This window comes from Triticum aestivum, chromosome 3B, assembly GCF_018294505.1.
Source record: "Triticum aestivum cultivar Chinese Spring chromosome 3B, IWGSC CS RefSeq v2.1, whole genome shotgun sequence".
Classification (NCBI taxonomy): Eukaryota; Viridiplantae; Streptophyta; class Magnoliopsida; order Poales; family Poaceae; genus Triticum; species Triticum aestivum.
In genome coordinates, this window is record NC_057801.1 from 596746999 (window position 1) to 596761706 (window position 14708).

General features: G+C 46.2%; 1 protein-coding gene across 2 annotated transcripts; it reads left to right on the forward strand.

Annotated features, from left to right (window-relative positions):
* The first annotated feature begins 3199 nt into the window (after window positions 1-3199).
* On the forward strand, window positions 3200-14708 carry LOC123071169 (probable ADP-ribosylation factor GTPase-activating protein AGD14). 2 transcript variants are annotated; one of them, XM_044494670.1, is made up of 14 exons: window positions 3200-3585; window positions 4311-4372; window positions 5088-5175; window positions 5265-5326; window positions 5432-5528; window positions 5696-6127; window positions 6241-7110; window positions 7207-7338; window positions 7443-7559; window positions 8025-8102; window positions 8384-8513; window positions 8604-8666; window positions 14161-14206; window positions 14277-14708. In XM_044494670.1, the coding sequence occupies exons 1-14, from the start codon at window positions 3490-3492 to the stop codon at window positions 14326-14328; spliced, it is 2325 nt and encodes a 774-aa protein (XP_044350605.1). In that variant the 5' UTR covers window positions 3200-3489; the 3' UTR covers window positions 14329-14708. The 2 variants fall into 2 exon arrangements, with proteins under 2 accessions (XP_044350605.1, XP_044350607.1); XM_044494672.1 differs by lacking the exon at window positions 8604-8666 and having other exon boundaries at window positions 3202-3585.

Sequence of the window (14708 nt, forward strand, 5' to 3'; positions counted from 1 at the left end):
CCATGAAGGCCAAGGACCAGAGGGAGAACCTCTCCCCATCCAGGGGGAGGCCATGAAGGAGGAAGCACAAGGGGAAGAACCTCTCCTCCTCTCTCTCGGTGGCGCTGGAGTGCCATCGGGAGGGGAATCATCGTCGCGGTGATCGTCTTCATCATCATCACCATCCTCACCTCTTTTACGTGGTCCACTCTTCCGCACCCCATTGTAATCACCTACTTGAACATGGTGCTTTATGCCACATATTATGATCCAATGATGTGTTGCCATCCTATAATGTTTTGAGTAGATTTCCTTTGTCTTTGGGTTAATTGATGATCTAGATTGGTTTGAGTTGCATGCTTTATTATTGGTGCTGTCCTATGGTGCCCTCCGTGTCGCGCAAGCGTGAGGGATCCCCGTTGTAGGGTTTGTAATATGTTCATGGTTTGCTTATTGTCTGCGTTGCGTGAGTGACTGAGACACAAACAATGATAAGTGGGTCATGGCATATGGGAATAAAGGGGACTTGATACTTTAATGCTATGGCTGGGTTTTACCTTAATGATCTTTTGTAGTTGCGGATGCTTGCTAGGGTTCCAATCATAAGTGCATATGATCCAAGAAGATAAAGTATGTTAGCTTATGCCTCTCCCTCATATGAAATTGGAATAATGATTACCGATCTTGTTAACAATTGCTTAGGACAATTCCGCACACCGACCCATCATTATTTCACACTCGCTATTTATAATACGTAAGTAATATATTCTAACTTTATGACAACACCACCTACTTTTATTTTAGCTCTTCGATATCATGCAAAGTTATCCTCTTCATACCCACAACATAGTTTTATTTCTCGTTTCTAGTTGAAAGCAAACGTTCGGTGTACGTAGAGTCGTATCAGTGGCAGATAGGACTTGAGAGAATATTGATCTTACCTTTAGCACCTTGTGGGTTTCGACACTCCATGCTTATCACTTCCACCTTTGGAAATTGCTACGGTGATTCCCTGCACTTGGGGATTATCACCAACATCCTAACCCGGCCTAGTAGGGCGAGTCTCATCGCGGGGTTATATCCCCAACAATTACCAGAATTAATCCTTGCAATTAACAAGTACAAGGGGATTGACAACCCTCTTGCTCGTGTTGGGTGCAAGTATTTGTTTTTTTGTGTGTGTGCAGGTACCGTTTATCTTTGTTTGTGTGAGTCTCCTATTGGTTCGACAAACCTTGGTTCTTAATTGAGGGAAATACCTTCTTCTACTATACTACACCACCCTTCCTCTTCGGGGAAATCCCAATGCCTATCAAAAGTAGCAGGCCTCGCGATGAAGAATAGGAGGTGACGGTGGCTCCATATCGTAAAACGTGATAAAACTTTATCTCTGATTTTCTCTCGGGAAGACGGTACTTATGGACTTGGAGGTAGGGCAAACGGAGCCCCGAGGGCCCCACAAGCTCAAATGGAGCCCCCCTCTCACAATTCTCCGTAAAATTTCGTCTAGTTCTGAGAACTTTTTATTTCTGCACAAAAAACAATAAGGTAGTTCTGCTGAAAAGAACGTCAGCCTGGGTTAGTTTTATTCAAATCATGCAAATTAGAGTCCAAAGTAAGAGCGAAAGTGTTTGAAAAAGTAGATACATTATAGACGTATCACGGTCCGATGTGCTGGGCGCATCCGGACGTCCCCATATTCACCTCACATATGGTTTGAGTATGAGGGGTGCCGGACAATTCAAACGTTTTGGCTAGGTTTAAGGGATCTGGTTGGGCGATAGTTTTAGGACACTTTTATGTACGATTATAATGACCTGTCACCTGTGATTGTAGGCAGTATTTTGTTGATTCATCTATTATAAATTTTTAGATAAAACTACAGAAATATTATTTTCCACGTAGGAGCTCGGGATATTACAAAGAATCTACCATCATCCACAATATGTCTAATCAGATGTGACATGTGTATATGCAACGACAATGATTGATTGTAATTTGTCCGGACACAATCATTATGATATATCCATTACGATTTTCTTAGTATTTGTTACATAGATTTATCATTTGTGTGTACTACTAATGGAGTGTAACATTGTACTGGTGGGGATGAATAATATAATGGCGATGAATGCTCTTCGCTAAATGAAGGTCGATCTATGTTGGTTGGTCATGTGTTGGAAGATAGCAGAGTTTTGTTAAGAGAGTTCGGAAAAATTACTATTGAGCACTGTAATAGAAAATCGAAATTAGTTGCTTATGAGCTAGGTCGTCGGGGTAGTGCTAACACTCTATCGGTGTGGTAGTTTAGAAAACCGTACCTATGAGCCAGTTGGGTCTGGTTTTAACCGGTCGGACCGCTGGTTCACCGGTTCAATTGTTGTTTTTTTTAGACAAAACATATACAAATAGGTAAAATAAGTAAACGTTTAATCGTTTAACAGAAACTTGTTCGTGGAGAGATGGTTGGTAGGCTGAGTATAGCTCCGCGGCTTTCTTCCCTCACAGCCACCTGAGTTCGATTTCCATTGAAAGCAAGCCTTTTCTATTTTGCAGGTATAAAGGTGGTTTAGTCGATCTGGTTTATACTCCCGGTTCACAATAAACCATTTAAAAACCAGCCGGTTTGACGGGTTCCGTCCAATCTGATTGTAGGACGGTCCAGTGAGCCTAAAAAACAGCCATCAATGCCAGTCTCGGTTCTGACGGTCGGACCGGTTGCTTAAACTATGGTGTGGATGGATGCACCACCTGATTTCATTGACAAATTCTAAGCAGACTATATACGTGTTATTTGATTATTAACAAAGCTACGAAGGCCTTTTCATCAAATTTTTATATAAGAGACTGTCTACTAAATTAACAGTTGACGCCGCAACGATCGAACCCCCACACTGTGTCGGTGCGTCTGAGCTCTACCCGGCCGGAGGGCCGTGCTCGTTCATTTCATTCATTCCGCCGTACCCGAAGCCCCATTTACGCATCATCAACTCAACTCAACTAAACAAAGGAGGGACAGCAGCCTGGTGCATCTGCATTTGAAAAAGAGGATCGCATCAGACCGTTGCTTAGCACGGGGGCACACTCCGCCCGTTTTATTCCATTCCACGAAAAATCGCCACCACGCTCCCGGCTCGATAAAAACAAGCAAGCAAAGGTTCCGTTAAGCCTTTCCTAATCCTAAGCTGGAAAAGAAAGGGGTTTCCGAACCCGTCGGCTCGCAGCCAGCCAGCCAGCCAGCCACTAATCCCCAACGCCTTTTCCTCGCTCCGCCTCCCCCCATCCCTCCCTCTCTCTAGAAGACTCATCGCCGCGGCCGCCATTCCCGTCCGCCTCCTCCTCCTCCCCTCCAGTAAACCCTAGCCGCCGAACCCCCAGCCCCCCCACACCAGCGCCCGAATCCGTCGCCCGCCGCAGTCCCGCTCGACCCAGGGCTCGCCGTTTCCGCCGATCTTTTTCGAGGGGCAAATTTTTCTCCGGGGGCGATTTCTGCCTTCATCCGGTGGAGACATGGGGAGCCGGAGGGAGGAGGAGAGGAACGAGAAGATCATCCGCGGCCTCATGAAGCTGCCGCCCAACCGCAAGTGCATCAACTGCAACAGTGTGGTACTGGCCTCCTCCTCCACCTCCTCCACTTGTTTATCGCGCCGCCGCTAAGCTGATTGACGCGTCTGTCCTGTTTCGCTTCGCGGATCATTGACCCCGAGACCGTGAGGTTCGGTGGTTTAGCTCGGATTTACGAAATTTGCCGTCTCTGCTGCGGATTATTTGTTCGCTCGTGTGTGTTTAAGCTGCGGCTGTCGGGTTGGGGATGGCAAGGATTGCACTGTTACCTACCTGTATCATTTTGCTTTAGATGGTTAGATGCTTGGTTGATCGCCGGGGTAATTACCTTGATGGGTTGCATAAACTGTTGATTTTGTTGCGTTGGAGTAATCTAGGATTGCTGGTTTGGTCTGTTAATTCAGAACTCCTTTTGGTCTGCCAAAATCCTCGTCACTTCTGTGCGCAGTTGCCCTTCATTGTTTGCTACTGAAGTTGCTTAGTTGGCTAAAAGTGCTGATAGTTTGGTGCTTTTAATGTCAGTAGAAGCAATTTGTGTTGCTCTTGCGTATTTTTCAGGTTGTAGATTTCCTTACTATTTTTGTAACGATGGTCGCTTAGTTGACTGAAAGGTGTCTACATTGCTTAACTTTTGTTGAATCCTACCTTTGTAATCTTGCGTTAAATATAATGAGGTCACTGTATTTACTCAACTCTCTGAATCATGCTAGATGCTGTTATATTGACATTTCTTTTGAATCGCACAACTAACGTTTATTTTGGTGTAGGGGCCACAATATGTATGCACCAATTTCTGGACCTTTACATGCTTGTCATGTAGTGGGATACAGTGAGTATCTTAGAACTTTGGGGATTTTTTTTGCCGCTTCAGTTCTTCCTTTTAGTCTTTGGCCTTATATCTCATGTTTAGTTTTAGTTATATGCCAAATTCTCTTCTGCATAAATTTGTGATGTGGTATTTGATACTACCTTGCTCGCAAATAGATTACTTCCTAGAAAGCGTGCAATCAAACTCTTCTAACTTTGATGACTAATATATACAAAATCATATGGATTGGTAAGTTGAAAATAGTATCATTAGATTTGTCGTGAACAATACTTTCATGATACAATTTTTGTACAAAAAATAATGGTCATAGATGCATATTGGAGACCATTTCTTTACAGAGGGAGTATTTATGAACGGAGCATACTCTATGATACAAAGGAGTAGATACTCTTTGTTGTCATGAAATAGTTAACAATCCAATATCACAATGTCTCACACTATTCCACTGTAATCTTACTACATATGTGCAATTGGAATTTTCCATATAAAACTCTAGGGCATGAGGTCATTTCATGATTATCATGAGATGGTCTCTAGATTAGCTAATTTCTCAAACTGAACATCCCACTAGTATCCTGAGATAGCCGCATGTAGCCACTTTGCCATTTGCTGAAATAGATGATGAAGTTATGCTGTCTTGTTAAGCTATCCCCAGTTACTGCATTTTCCTGTCGTGCCCTTAATAGTAATTTTTATTCTGTGTTTGATATAACAGCCGTGAGTTCACTCACCGTGTTAAATCAGTGTCAATGTCTAAATTCACTACCCAAGAAGTGCGGGCTCTTGAACAGGGTGGTAACCAGGTAACTGTGCTCAGAACTGTTCTACCATTCCCATCTTGAGTTACTTGTTCAACTTAACGACTTACATCGGAGTTGGTAACTAACTGCAGCGAGCACGTGATATCTACCTAAAAGATTGGGATTGGCAGCGAATGAGGTTGCCTGACAACAGGTGAGTTTGTTTCATTCTTAAGTTCCTTTTAGTCACGTCCTGCATCCTGTGCTATGAAAAACTGCTACATTTCCTCTTATGCTACCAAGTAACTTTCTGTTTCAGCAAACCAGATAGGATAAGGGAATTTATCAGAACTGTTTATGTAGACAAGAAGTATGCTGGTGCGAAGTCCACCGACAAACCAGCCACTGATAGTGAGGTAACGAGTTAGTAAAATCTAAAGAGTGATGGTCTTTAATTCTGGATATCTAAGTGCCGAATTTCCCCTCATCTAACAGTTGAACATTTCTAACACTGTTCATGCTGCAATCCTTTTCATTATTAGCCACACATATGTGCTAACTATACATTCTAATTTTTCAACAGAGTGTAAAGGGCAATGAAAGTGAAACAAGAAGACCCGACTCCTATCATTCATACTCGCAAAGCCCACCTTATGATTTTCAGTATGAGGATAGACGATATGGCAAGCAAGTTAACACGCTTGCTCGTAGGCCTTCGGATAGGGCACTCTTTGATGGGAAACTCGGCAGCCTATTGTACAGTCCGGGTCGTTCCAGGGATCAGATGCATGAAGATCGATTTGCTAATGAGAGTCACGGATCAAGATTTTCTGACTTTTCAGCCTCAAGCACCAGTGACTTTAGAAACGATGTGCTTTCTCCTAGCTCTCAGGATACAGGATACAGCAGCCCTTCTGTGCACCATTCAAGAAATGTATCAGCTGAAAATCCTCAATCCCAAAGACATCCAAATGCAGTTTCACAAATAGAATCTAATGGAGGTCATCGTTCACAGGTTATTGATCCTCCCATCTCCATCTTCACTTTGCAGTAAAATTACCTATTCACTTGTGCAATTCTTGAAGTAGATTGGGTAAGACATAAAATATATCTTCTTCATATGTGCAGCGAACAGCTTCTTCTGGAAGTTTTGGATCGTTTGATGGTAGCTCACCATCTAATAAATCAGTTGATTCAGGTGTCCTACCTGATGCACCTACAGAAAGGCCAGTGCCCTCTGCTGCAAACCGTCAGAGTGGGGCATCTTCTGTAGCTCATTCTACACAACCGTATGCCTTGCAGCAGAGTGCGAATTCTTCAGCCAGCCAAATTGCCCCCCAAGAATCTCTGCGGCATTTGCCTGTTTCAGCCCAACCACAACCACAACCAACGGCTTTCTCTAATCAAGCCCTCTTTGACATGTCAACATTGCCGCAACCCGTTGTTTGTGCACCACCAATAGATTTGTTTGCCGGCTTTAATCAACAGACTGCATCAGTTCCTAATGGTCATTCTGATGTTGTTAAAGAAGCTGTGCATAATGCTGTGGTTCAGAAGGTTGTCACGGCTTCAGCGTCTGTATCAGCAGAAGCAGTCCCCACATCTCATCCTGTGCACCAAGATCTCTTCAGTCTGTCAATAGCGCAGGACTCAGCAACTTCTTCTTCCCCTCCGTCAGTGGATCTGTTTGCTGGCTTTGACCAACAGCTGCCACCTACGTCTAGTGTTCATCATATTACACCAGCAGCTCCATTGCCTGCTAATGAAGGGTGGGCATTCTTCGACACACCTCAATATGGTTCGTCAACTTCTGTTTCAAATGTGCAATCTCAGGTGCCTGCTGCATTGCCAAGTGTTGTTGCCAAAGCAATTGATCAATCAACATTGCCAAATTCACCACCAAGTGCCATCATGTCACAAACATCTCCGCCTACTATGGACCAGTGGAGTTTAAATGCTGAAGAGGTGAAGATCCCTGTCTCGAAGGAAAACTCCCAGGTACTTTAGCATTTGGTATATAAAGCTGTGAAGCTTGCTGCAGCTTTACTTTTACTGAGCTAAATATGAATTTTGATTTCCTTGGTTGCTTCCTAGGACTGGAATGCCTTTGGTGAATCCACTGGGAACATGCCTAATAATGTGTTTGCATTCAATGATATGCCTCAAGTAGCACCTCATCAGTTTGCCATACCCGGTGTTCCATACATGGGATCCAGAACTTCGCAGGTGTGTGTAACTGGCGTTTTGATCACTTTAAAAAGCTGAAAAGAAAACATATTTCTTTATTTCCCAAAGAAGGCTGGACTGAACAGGTTGAACCATTCTTTTAGGACTTGGCTAGGGGTGAGCCTGAAAGGTCAACTCCTGGGGATATATTCCCTGGCTTCAATGTCTCTCCTGGTGTCCTGGCTGAGCCATCATTTCCTGCACCACTTCAATCCCAACTGGTATGTGTTCTCCATGATTGAAGGTTCTCTCCTCATGCTTCCCTGACATTAGTTCCATATGATTGGAAGCTACTCCCTCTTATATTATGGGACGGAGAGAGTAGCTTACATGGATATATACGTGGGATGGTTTGACATATGATACTGTATGTATTTTGTACTTGGCTAAAATAGAAGTTCAATTAAGGTGATACTAGGCCTTACAGTTCTTTAGCTCTGACTGTGTGTATCGAGGCATTACATGCCTTCTTGTGCATGGATTTGTGGCTGCTTTCATGTCTGTATACATATTGCTGGTGTAGGAAAGACTTGTAAAGCTGTATTTGCTTCTCTCTTCTTTTCTTTTTGCCTGCCAGGCTGTCATGGGGCTACTGGACAACCTGAGCCATTTTACCCCAGTAGTCTCTTAAGTACTCCATTGTACCTGTTTATCTCTTTTAACTGATCTTTTGAATCTGGTTTCAGGACATGGTGTCTCAGGCTGGAAAATCAACAAATCCGTTTGACATGGCATTTGAGTCTGATGTCGAAGCCAACGACATGGTGTGTAACTGTACTGCTATTTTCTGGTTTGCACTTAGAACTATTATAACATGGACTACTAATTGTTCCTTTTGTTTGTGAACAAACTGTAAGATGTGCTTTAGAATAAGCTGTTGCTAACTCAGTGTAAGATGTGCTTTAGAATAAGCTGTTGCTACCTCACACACGACATCCTTTTACATTCTTTTAATGGCCGCTATCTCAGAATGCAGTTGTTTTCGTGCTGCCAAAACCCTGTCATACGTGTTCTTATTTATGATATTTTTTATTCCTCTTTTCAGTTTATGGATTTGACCTCACTACAAGCAACATTGCCGGATCCTCATGTTCCCGCAGACTACTCCGGCAACTTAACCGAGCCATGGATGCCTCAGAATTTTACGGTGCCATATATTCCTTCTGCATCTCAGGGTAATCCGCCTCTTCACGCCAAATTGATCCTCAAGCAGAAGTACACAAGTACATGAAACACATGAACTCTCGTTTTTTTTTTTGCGACAGAAAGAGAGTTTTATTCCATAATCAGAGGGTTACAATCGAGAGGCACCAACTCCTCAATACAAGGTGGGCTCCTTCCCAGCCATACGGCAGTAGTAGACTCCGTACGACTATACAATGCCAACCGATGTGCTACCCTATTTTGCTCATGCTTTATTTTTGATGGAACAAACTCTTGATCCTGAAGATGACGCTTGATCTCAAGTACCAAATGCCCATAAACAGACCTGGACAAGCTGTCCCCAGTCATTGCAGCTAGTGCCGTAGATGAGTCTGACTGAACCACAATTGGCAAGGATGAGTGCTGCAGGGCCAAGGCCATACCATGCATTATTGCATGTAGTTCCGCTTCCAGCGCGTCGTTGCAGTTGAAGATGCATCTGTATGCCGCAAAGATCACACCACCCTCATGATTTCGAAGTATCATACCTGCTGCCGCCGACCCGTCCTCTTGCATGAAGGCACCATCCACCGAAAGCGCAGCCCATCCCGTGGGCGGTCGCGGCCAGTGAAGAGGTATTGGCGGGGCGGGTACCTCGGCGTTTGCCTCCCGGACCGCTAGCATTTTCCCTTTGAGAATATCATCCGTGGAGAAAGTACCACACAGGTTCAAGGAATTCATATAACTTTGAAGGTAATCCGACGTTGCCGTTACGGACGGAGCATCCTTTCCGTGTGTAAGGTCCGATCGTAGCGACCAAATCCTCCATATCAACATGATCGTGCAATCCCGCATGTGATCATCGCAGTTTGCCAGGACGTTTAAAAGCCATTCCTTCCCAGTATCATGAAGGAGCTCCTGGCTCGGTAAACGCCAAACAGTTCTCATCTGAGCCCATATCCTCTGCGCATGCTCACATGACACTAGAGCATGAAAGCTAGTCTCCTTTTCTCGGCCACACACCCGACAGCTATCCCTAGTAGATATGTGACGATACTTCTTGCATTCATTTGTAGCTAAAGCACCGGAGACAAGCTTCCAGGCCATAATTCTCATCTTTAGAGGCACTTTAGAGCTCCAAATCCGCTGCCAAATGGGCCTCCGACCTGAAGAATTACTGCTTGACGAGCTGAGCCGCATGGAGTGCTGGACTTCCGTTGCTAGATGATAAGCACTACGCACAGTGAACTGTCCAGACCGCTCCGGGGCCCAAGCGATGAAATCCTGCCCGTTCCTTGGAGATGTGCGTATCTTCACGATCTCCCTGACATCCATGTCCCAAAAATGCTCCCTAAGCCGTTCCACATCCCATGCTCCATGTTCATTCAGAAAATCAGCCACCCGATTGTACCGACAGTTCCCTTTAGGAGTGATCGGTCTGAAATTGTGACCACGAGGAATCCAAGCATCTCTCCAGCTTTTTATCATTGTGCCGTTGCCAACGCGCCATATAATGCCCTTTTTCACCAGATCAAGTCCATGAACAATACCCTTCCATACCGCCGAACTGTTAGATGAGAAAACAGTGTCAAGCAAATTTCCCCTAGGGTAGTATTTGGCCTTCAATAATCTCGCACAAAGGCTATCTGGGCTATCTAAGAGGCGCCAAGCAGGAGCCTGCTTGGCAAGCAGAGCTTGATTAAACGCCCTCATGTCTCGGAATCCCATGCCCCCCATTGCTTTGGGTAACATCATCCTCTCCCAGCTTAACCAGGCCATCTTCCTTTTGCCATTTTCCACCCCCCACCAATATTGCCGCATCATCTTGGTTAGATCATCACACACAGAGGCCGGCAATTTGAACACATTCATTACATAGGTGGGAATCGCCTGAGCCACGGCCTTGATAAGAATCTCTTTATTTCCACCTGAAACATATTGTTCACTCCAATCAATAAGAATTTTCCTCAATCTATCTTGCAGTGTCTCAAACTGCCCCTTGTGAACTCTTCCTTCAGGGACCGGGAGTCCAAGGTATTTTGGTTCAAACACCTGTTGCGTTACCTCCAATGTACTCTTGATCTCATCCACGACTGACCCACCGCAATTGTCAGAAAAAAGGATGGAACACTTCTCGGGGTTTATAAGTTGACCCGTCGCCGAGGAATAAGTGTTCAACAAACCTTTAACAACATTCGCCTGCTGGCCTGAAGCTTCAAAAAATAGCAAGGTGTCATCCGCAAAGAGGAGATGAGATATCTCCGGTGCACCCCGACAAATGCTCACCCCGTTCAAGCTACCTTCATTCACTGATTTAGATAGGAGAGCAGATAACGCATCAGCGACAAAGAGAAACAAAAACGGAGACAATGGGTCACCTTGACGAAGGCCACGCGATGGTGAAAAAACCTCCAGAAGTTTCCCATTCAGTTTAACCGAATAACGGACAGATTTGACACAAGACATTATCCAAGCTATCCACTGTTCCGAGAAGCCCCATCTACTCAGCGCCTTCTCCAGAAAATCCCAGTCGACCCGATCGTACGCCTTTGAAAGATAGAGTTTGTACGCGCAGGCCGCCCGACTGGTGTTCTTCAACGATTGTATGTGATGGATGCACTCAAAGGCAATATAGAATTATCCGAGATGAGCCGGCCCGGAATAAAAGCACTTTGATTCTCAGAAATCAACTCCGACAGACAGGGACGGAGACGGTTAACCAAACATTTAGACACCAACTTGTAAATAACATTGCAGAGGCTGATCGGCCTGAAATCCTTGAGCTCCTTGGGATGAGGAACTTTCGGGATGAGGACGATCGCCGTATCATTAACCCCTTCTGGCATGGAGCCAGAGACAAAGAACTCCAACACAACAGCTGTGATTTCAGATTTTAGAGCTGCCCAATTCCGTTGATAGAACCTTGCCGGGAAGCCATCCGTGCCCGGAGCTTTAAGCGGACCAATTTGAAACAGTGCATTCGACACTTCCTCCTCGGTAAACGGCGCACATAACATGGCGTTCATCTGTTCAGTCACCTTAGGGCCAATAGCCTCAAGAACGACATCGGGGTTGAGAGTCGGGTCCTTGGTGTACACTTCCTTGAAGTAGGAAGTAGCCATGCGTTCCATGTCCGATGGAGAGGAGCACCATGATCCATCAGTACGCCGAAGTCTCTGTATGTAGTTCCTCCGCGCCCGCCACACAGCTCGCCTATGCAAATATGCTGTGATTCGTTCTCCCTCCTTCAGCCACGTAATGCGCGATCTCTGTAACCACATCATCTCTTCCCTATATAGCAGCTCATTGAGTTGAGCCATCTTCTGGCGAATCAACGAACGATCCGCATCCTTTAGCTGTAGGTCAACCAGCTCGGATCTTAACTTCTCCAATTCTGTGACATGGCCGAAATTCTTCTTACTCCACGCCCTAAGGCCATTCATCATTTCATGTAGGGCGTCCCGCACCGCCGCCAGATTGCCGGCCGGTTTGCTTTTCCTCCATCCACTCGCCACCACCTCTGACAACGCCGGGTGGCGTTCCCACATAATCTCATACCGAGGAGAGGCTGTAGTCCTCCTCGAATCCTCAAGAGCCAATCGAACCACGATCGGACAGTGGTCACATGACGAAGCAAGGTGAACAACTTGCGCGGCCGGGAAGAGCTCCCTCCACCCCTCATCCGCACAGGCTCGATCAAGGCGAACTCGCACGTTCCTCTCTCCAATCTGCCCATTATCATATGTAAATGGATACCCGAGAAACCGAGGTCCCATAATTCGCATGCCAACAAACAGTCGCGGAATAACCCCATCTGATTTTCAGAGCGCTGGGCTCTAGACATATGCTCGTGCTGCCACATTGCCTCATTAAAGTCTCCACACACTAACCACGGCTCTAACGAAACCGCACGGAGCTGGGAAAGAGAACTCCACATGAGATGACGGTTTTCAACTCGGGGTTCCCCATAGACAAACATCTTTCTCCAACTTTTATCATTTGCCACATCTACAATCCGCACGTCAATGTACCGTGCACAAGAATCTAGCACCGTCACTTGCAACTTCTCATCCCAAAAGAGTGCAAGGCCTCCACTAAGGCCGTCACTCGACACGCCAGCAAAACCCTTCATCTGCAATCTCCACCTCAGTTTCTCCATCTTTGAAGGGGCCTGTCTTGTTTCTGACAGAAAAACAAGCCCCGGGGAGTTGGCTTTAGAGAGGGCCAACACCTCACGAACTGTCCGGCGGTCCCCCCCCCCCCCCCCCCGGCAGTTCCAAGCTAGGATATTCATTGCATCCGGCGGTCCTCCTCGAAGGAGGCCGCTGATCTATCACCTAACATACCGCTTGATTCAACACGAGCCCTCTTACTGCTAGCACTGCTGGTAGGCGAGGCATGTGCACCATCCTCACCATTCCCCTGGGTAAGTGCTAGCACACCTCTCGGCCCTACCAACGCATTGGCATCCGGTCCAACATCCTCCATGGAGAGTCTTTTGCGAGCTGCTGGATCACCTTGCTTGGATATGTGTCCTTCCTTGGCAGGGCTTGTAGCCCTATCTAGCATGTCCGGGTCGACCACTGTCTTTCCCGGCGACCTCTGCTGGTGAGATTGAGGCGTATGTTGCTTCTGACTCCTTCCCCGGCCATAACTATCGTTGGACGGCGGTTTATTTAGTCCATCAGCATAGAGCCAAGACCCATACTTCTTGTCCTTCTCCTCATGCACCCCTCCATACTTCTTGTCCTTCTCCTCATGCACCCCTGATCCGCACTCTTTGCAATCATGACCAATGAGCCCACACACACTGCAGAAGTGTGCGAGTTTCTCGTAACGCACCAAGTAGACTTGGCGTTCTTTCCCCCTGACAATACTGACAAACTTGGTGAGAGGTCGGCGCACGTCATGCCGAACCCTAACCCTAATGTAGTCACCACGGGTATTCCCGTTCAGTCTCATCTCCAGGATCTCGCCAGAGTTTTTCAGCAAATTTTCCACAATGTTCTTCCTGCAGAAACCTTCCGGGATCTTGTGAATCTGTAGCCAAATTGGCATATACACCATGGAAACTTCCTCTGCCTTTGTGAAACCATCATATGGAACCATCAACACGAGTAAATTCCTGAATAGCCAAGGCCCTTGATGCAGCATACGTTCCCAGTCTCCCAAGCACGATGCTTGTACAACAAAAAGCTTCGGCCCAACCGGGCGAAACCTTACCGGCTGCGCGGGGTTCCAAGCCGCCCGCATATCCTTGTAGAAGGCCGCTTGGCTGAAGGTTTTCTCAGTATGAACCCTAGCCAGCGCGAGCCATCTCACGCTCTCATTGATCTCCGGATCAGCCTCATCTATCACCAGATCATCAAAGTCTTCATCTTCCAGGTTGAGTTGTTCCATGAAATCTCCAAGGTCCGGCGTTCCGTGAGAGCCGCTGCCAGCGCTGGTGCCTGACAGGGCGTCCGCGGGAGGCTCCATCGCTACCGAGGGGCAGGGAAGAGCGAGGTTTGGCCGATCGAGAGAGCCGCTCACGGGGAGGTAGATCGATCAGGGTGGGATACTCAGGGGCGACGGCGTCGCCCGAGAGGAGAGAAACCCTAGCCTTGCGCGAGGGGAAAGAAAACCTAATCACGAACTCTCGTTGTTAATGTACACTATTTGATTATTTGTTGAATTCAGGAGGGTTGTCATACATCCCGGGGCAAGTACAAGACTCCCATATGCTGTAAGCTCCCCCGAAACCTGTTCTTATAGTTTGTAGCAGACCTTATGTTTTACATGATACCCTGTAACAGGAACTCGGCACAGCAAGGACAGTTTCCACCAAGAAATCCATTTGATGAATGAGAGTTGCTGGTGAAGAATGGCGCTGATGATGAACAGATGAGGAGAGCCAATTTGCACCGCTCGGAACCCAAAAGGACCATCGGATGTACTATATGCTCAGAAACAACACAGTAGATATCTTTCGATTTCACTGCCTCGCTCTCAGCTCTCCTGTATATTGCTAGAAAGGAATGTGCAGAATTCTATATGGCCGGTGCGCTGGAGTCTTTTCACCTGAAGCAAAGCTGCTGTGTCCTTCTGCTCTGTTGTATATTGCTGTGTGGCGGTTTTGTGAAAACCATGAAAACCATGAGTTTGCTTTCATTTTCCACACAATCTGTCTTTTGCCTGTAGTTTGGGTCTGTGTTCAATTTGAATCAAAATAGGATATTATTGACTCA

Coding starts and splice junctions, on each gene's coding strand:
- LOC123071169 (XM_044494670.1), top strand. CDS start 3,490: ATGGGGAGCCGGAGGGAGGAGGAGAGGAACGAGAAGATCATCCGCGGC. Junction 4,373..5,087: donor TTGTCATGTAGTGGGATACA/GTGAGTATCTTA, acceptor TTGATATAACAG/CCGTGAGTTCACTCACCGTG. Junction 7,560..8,024: donor CACCACTTCAATCCCAACTG/GTATGTGTTCTC, acceptor ATCTGGTTTCAG/GACATGGTGTCTCAGGCTGG.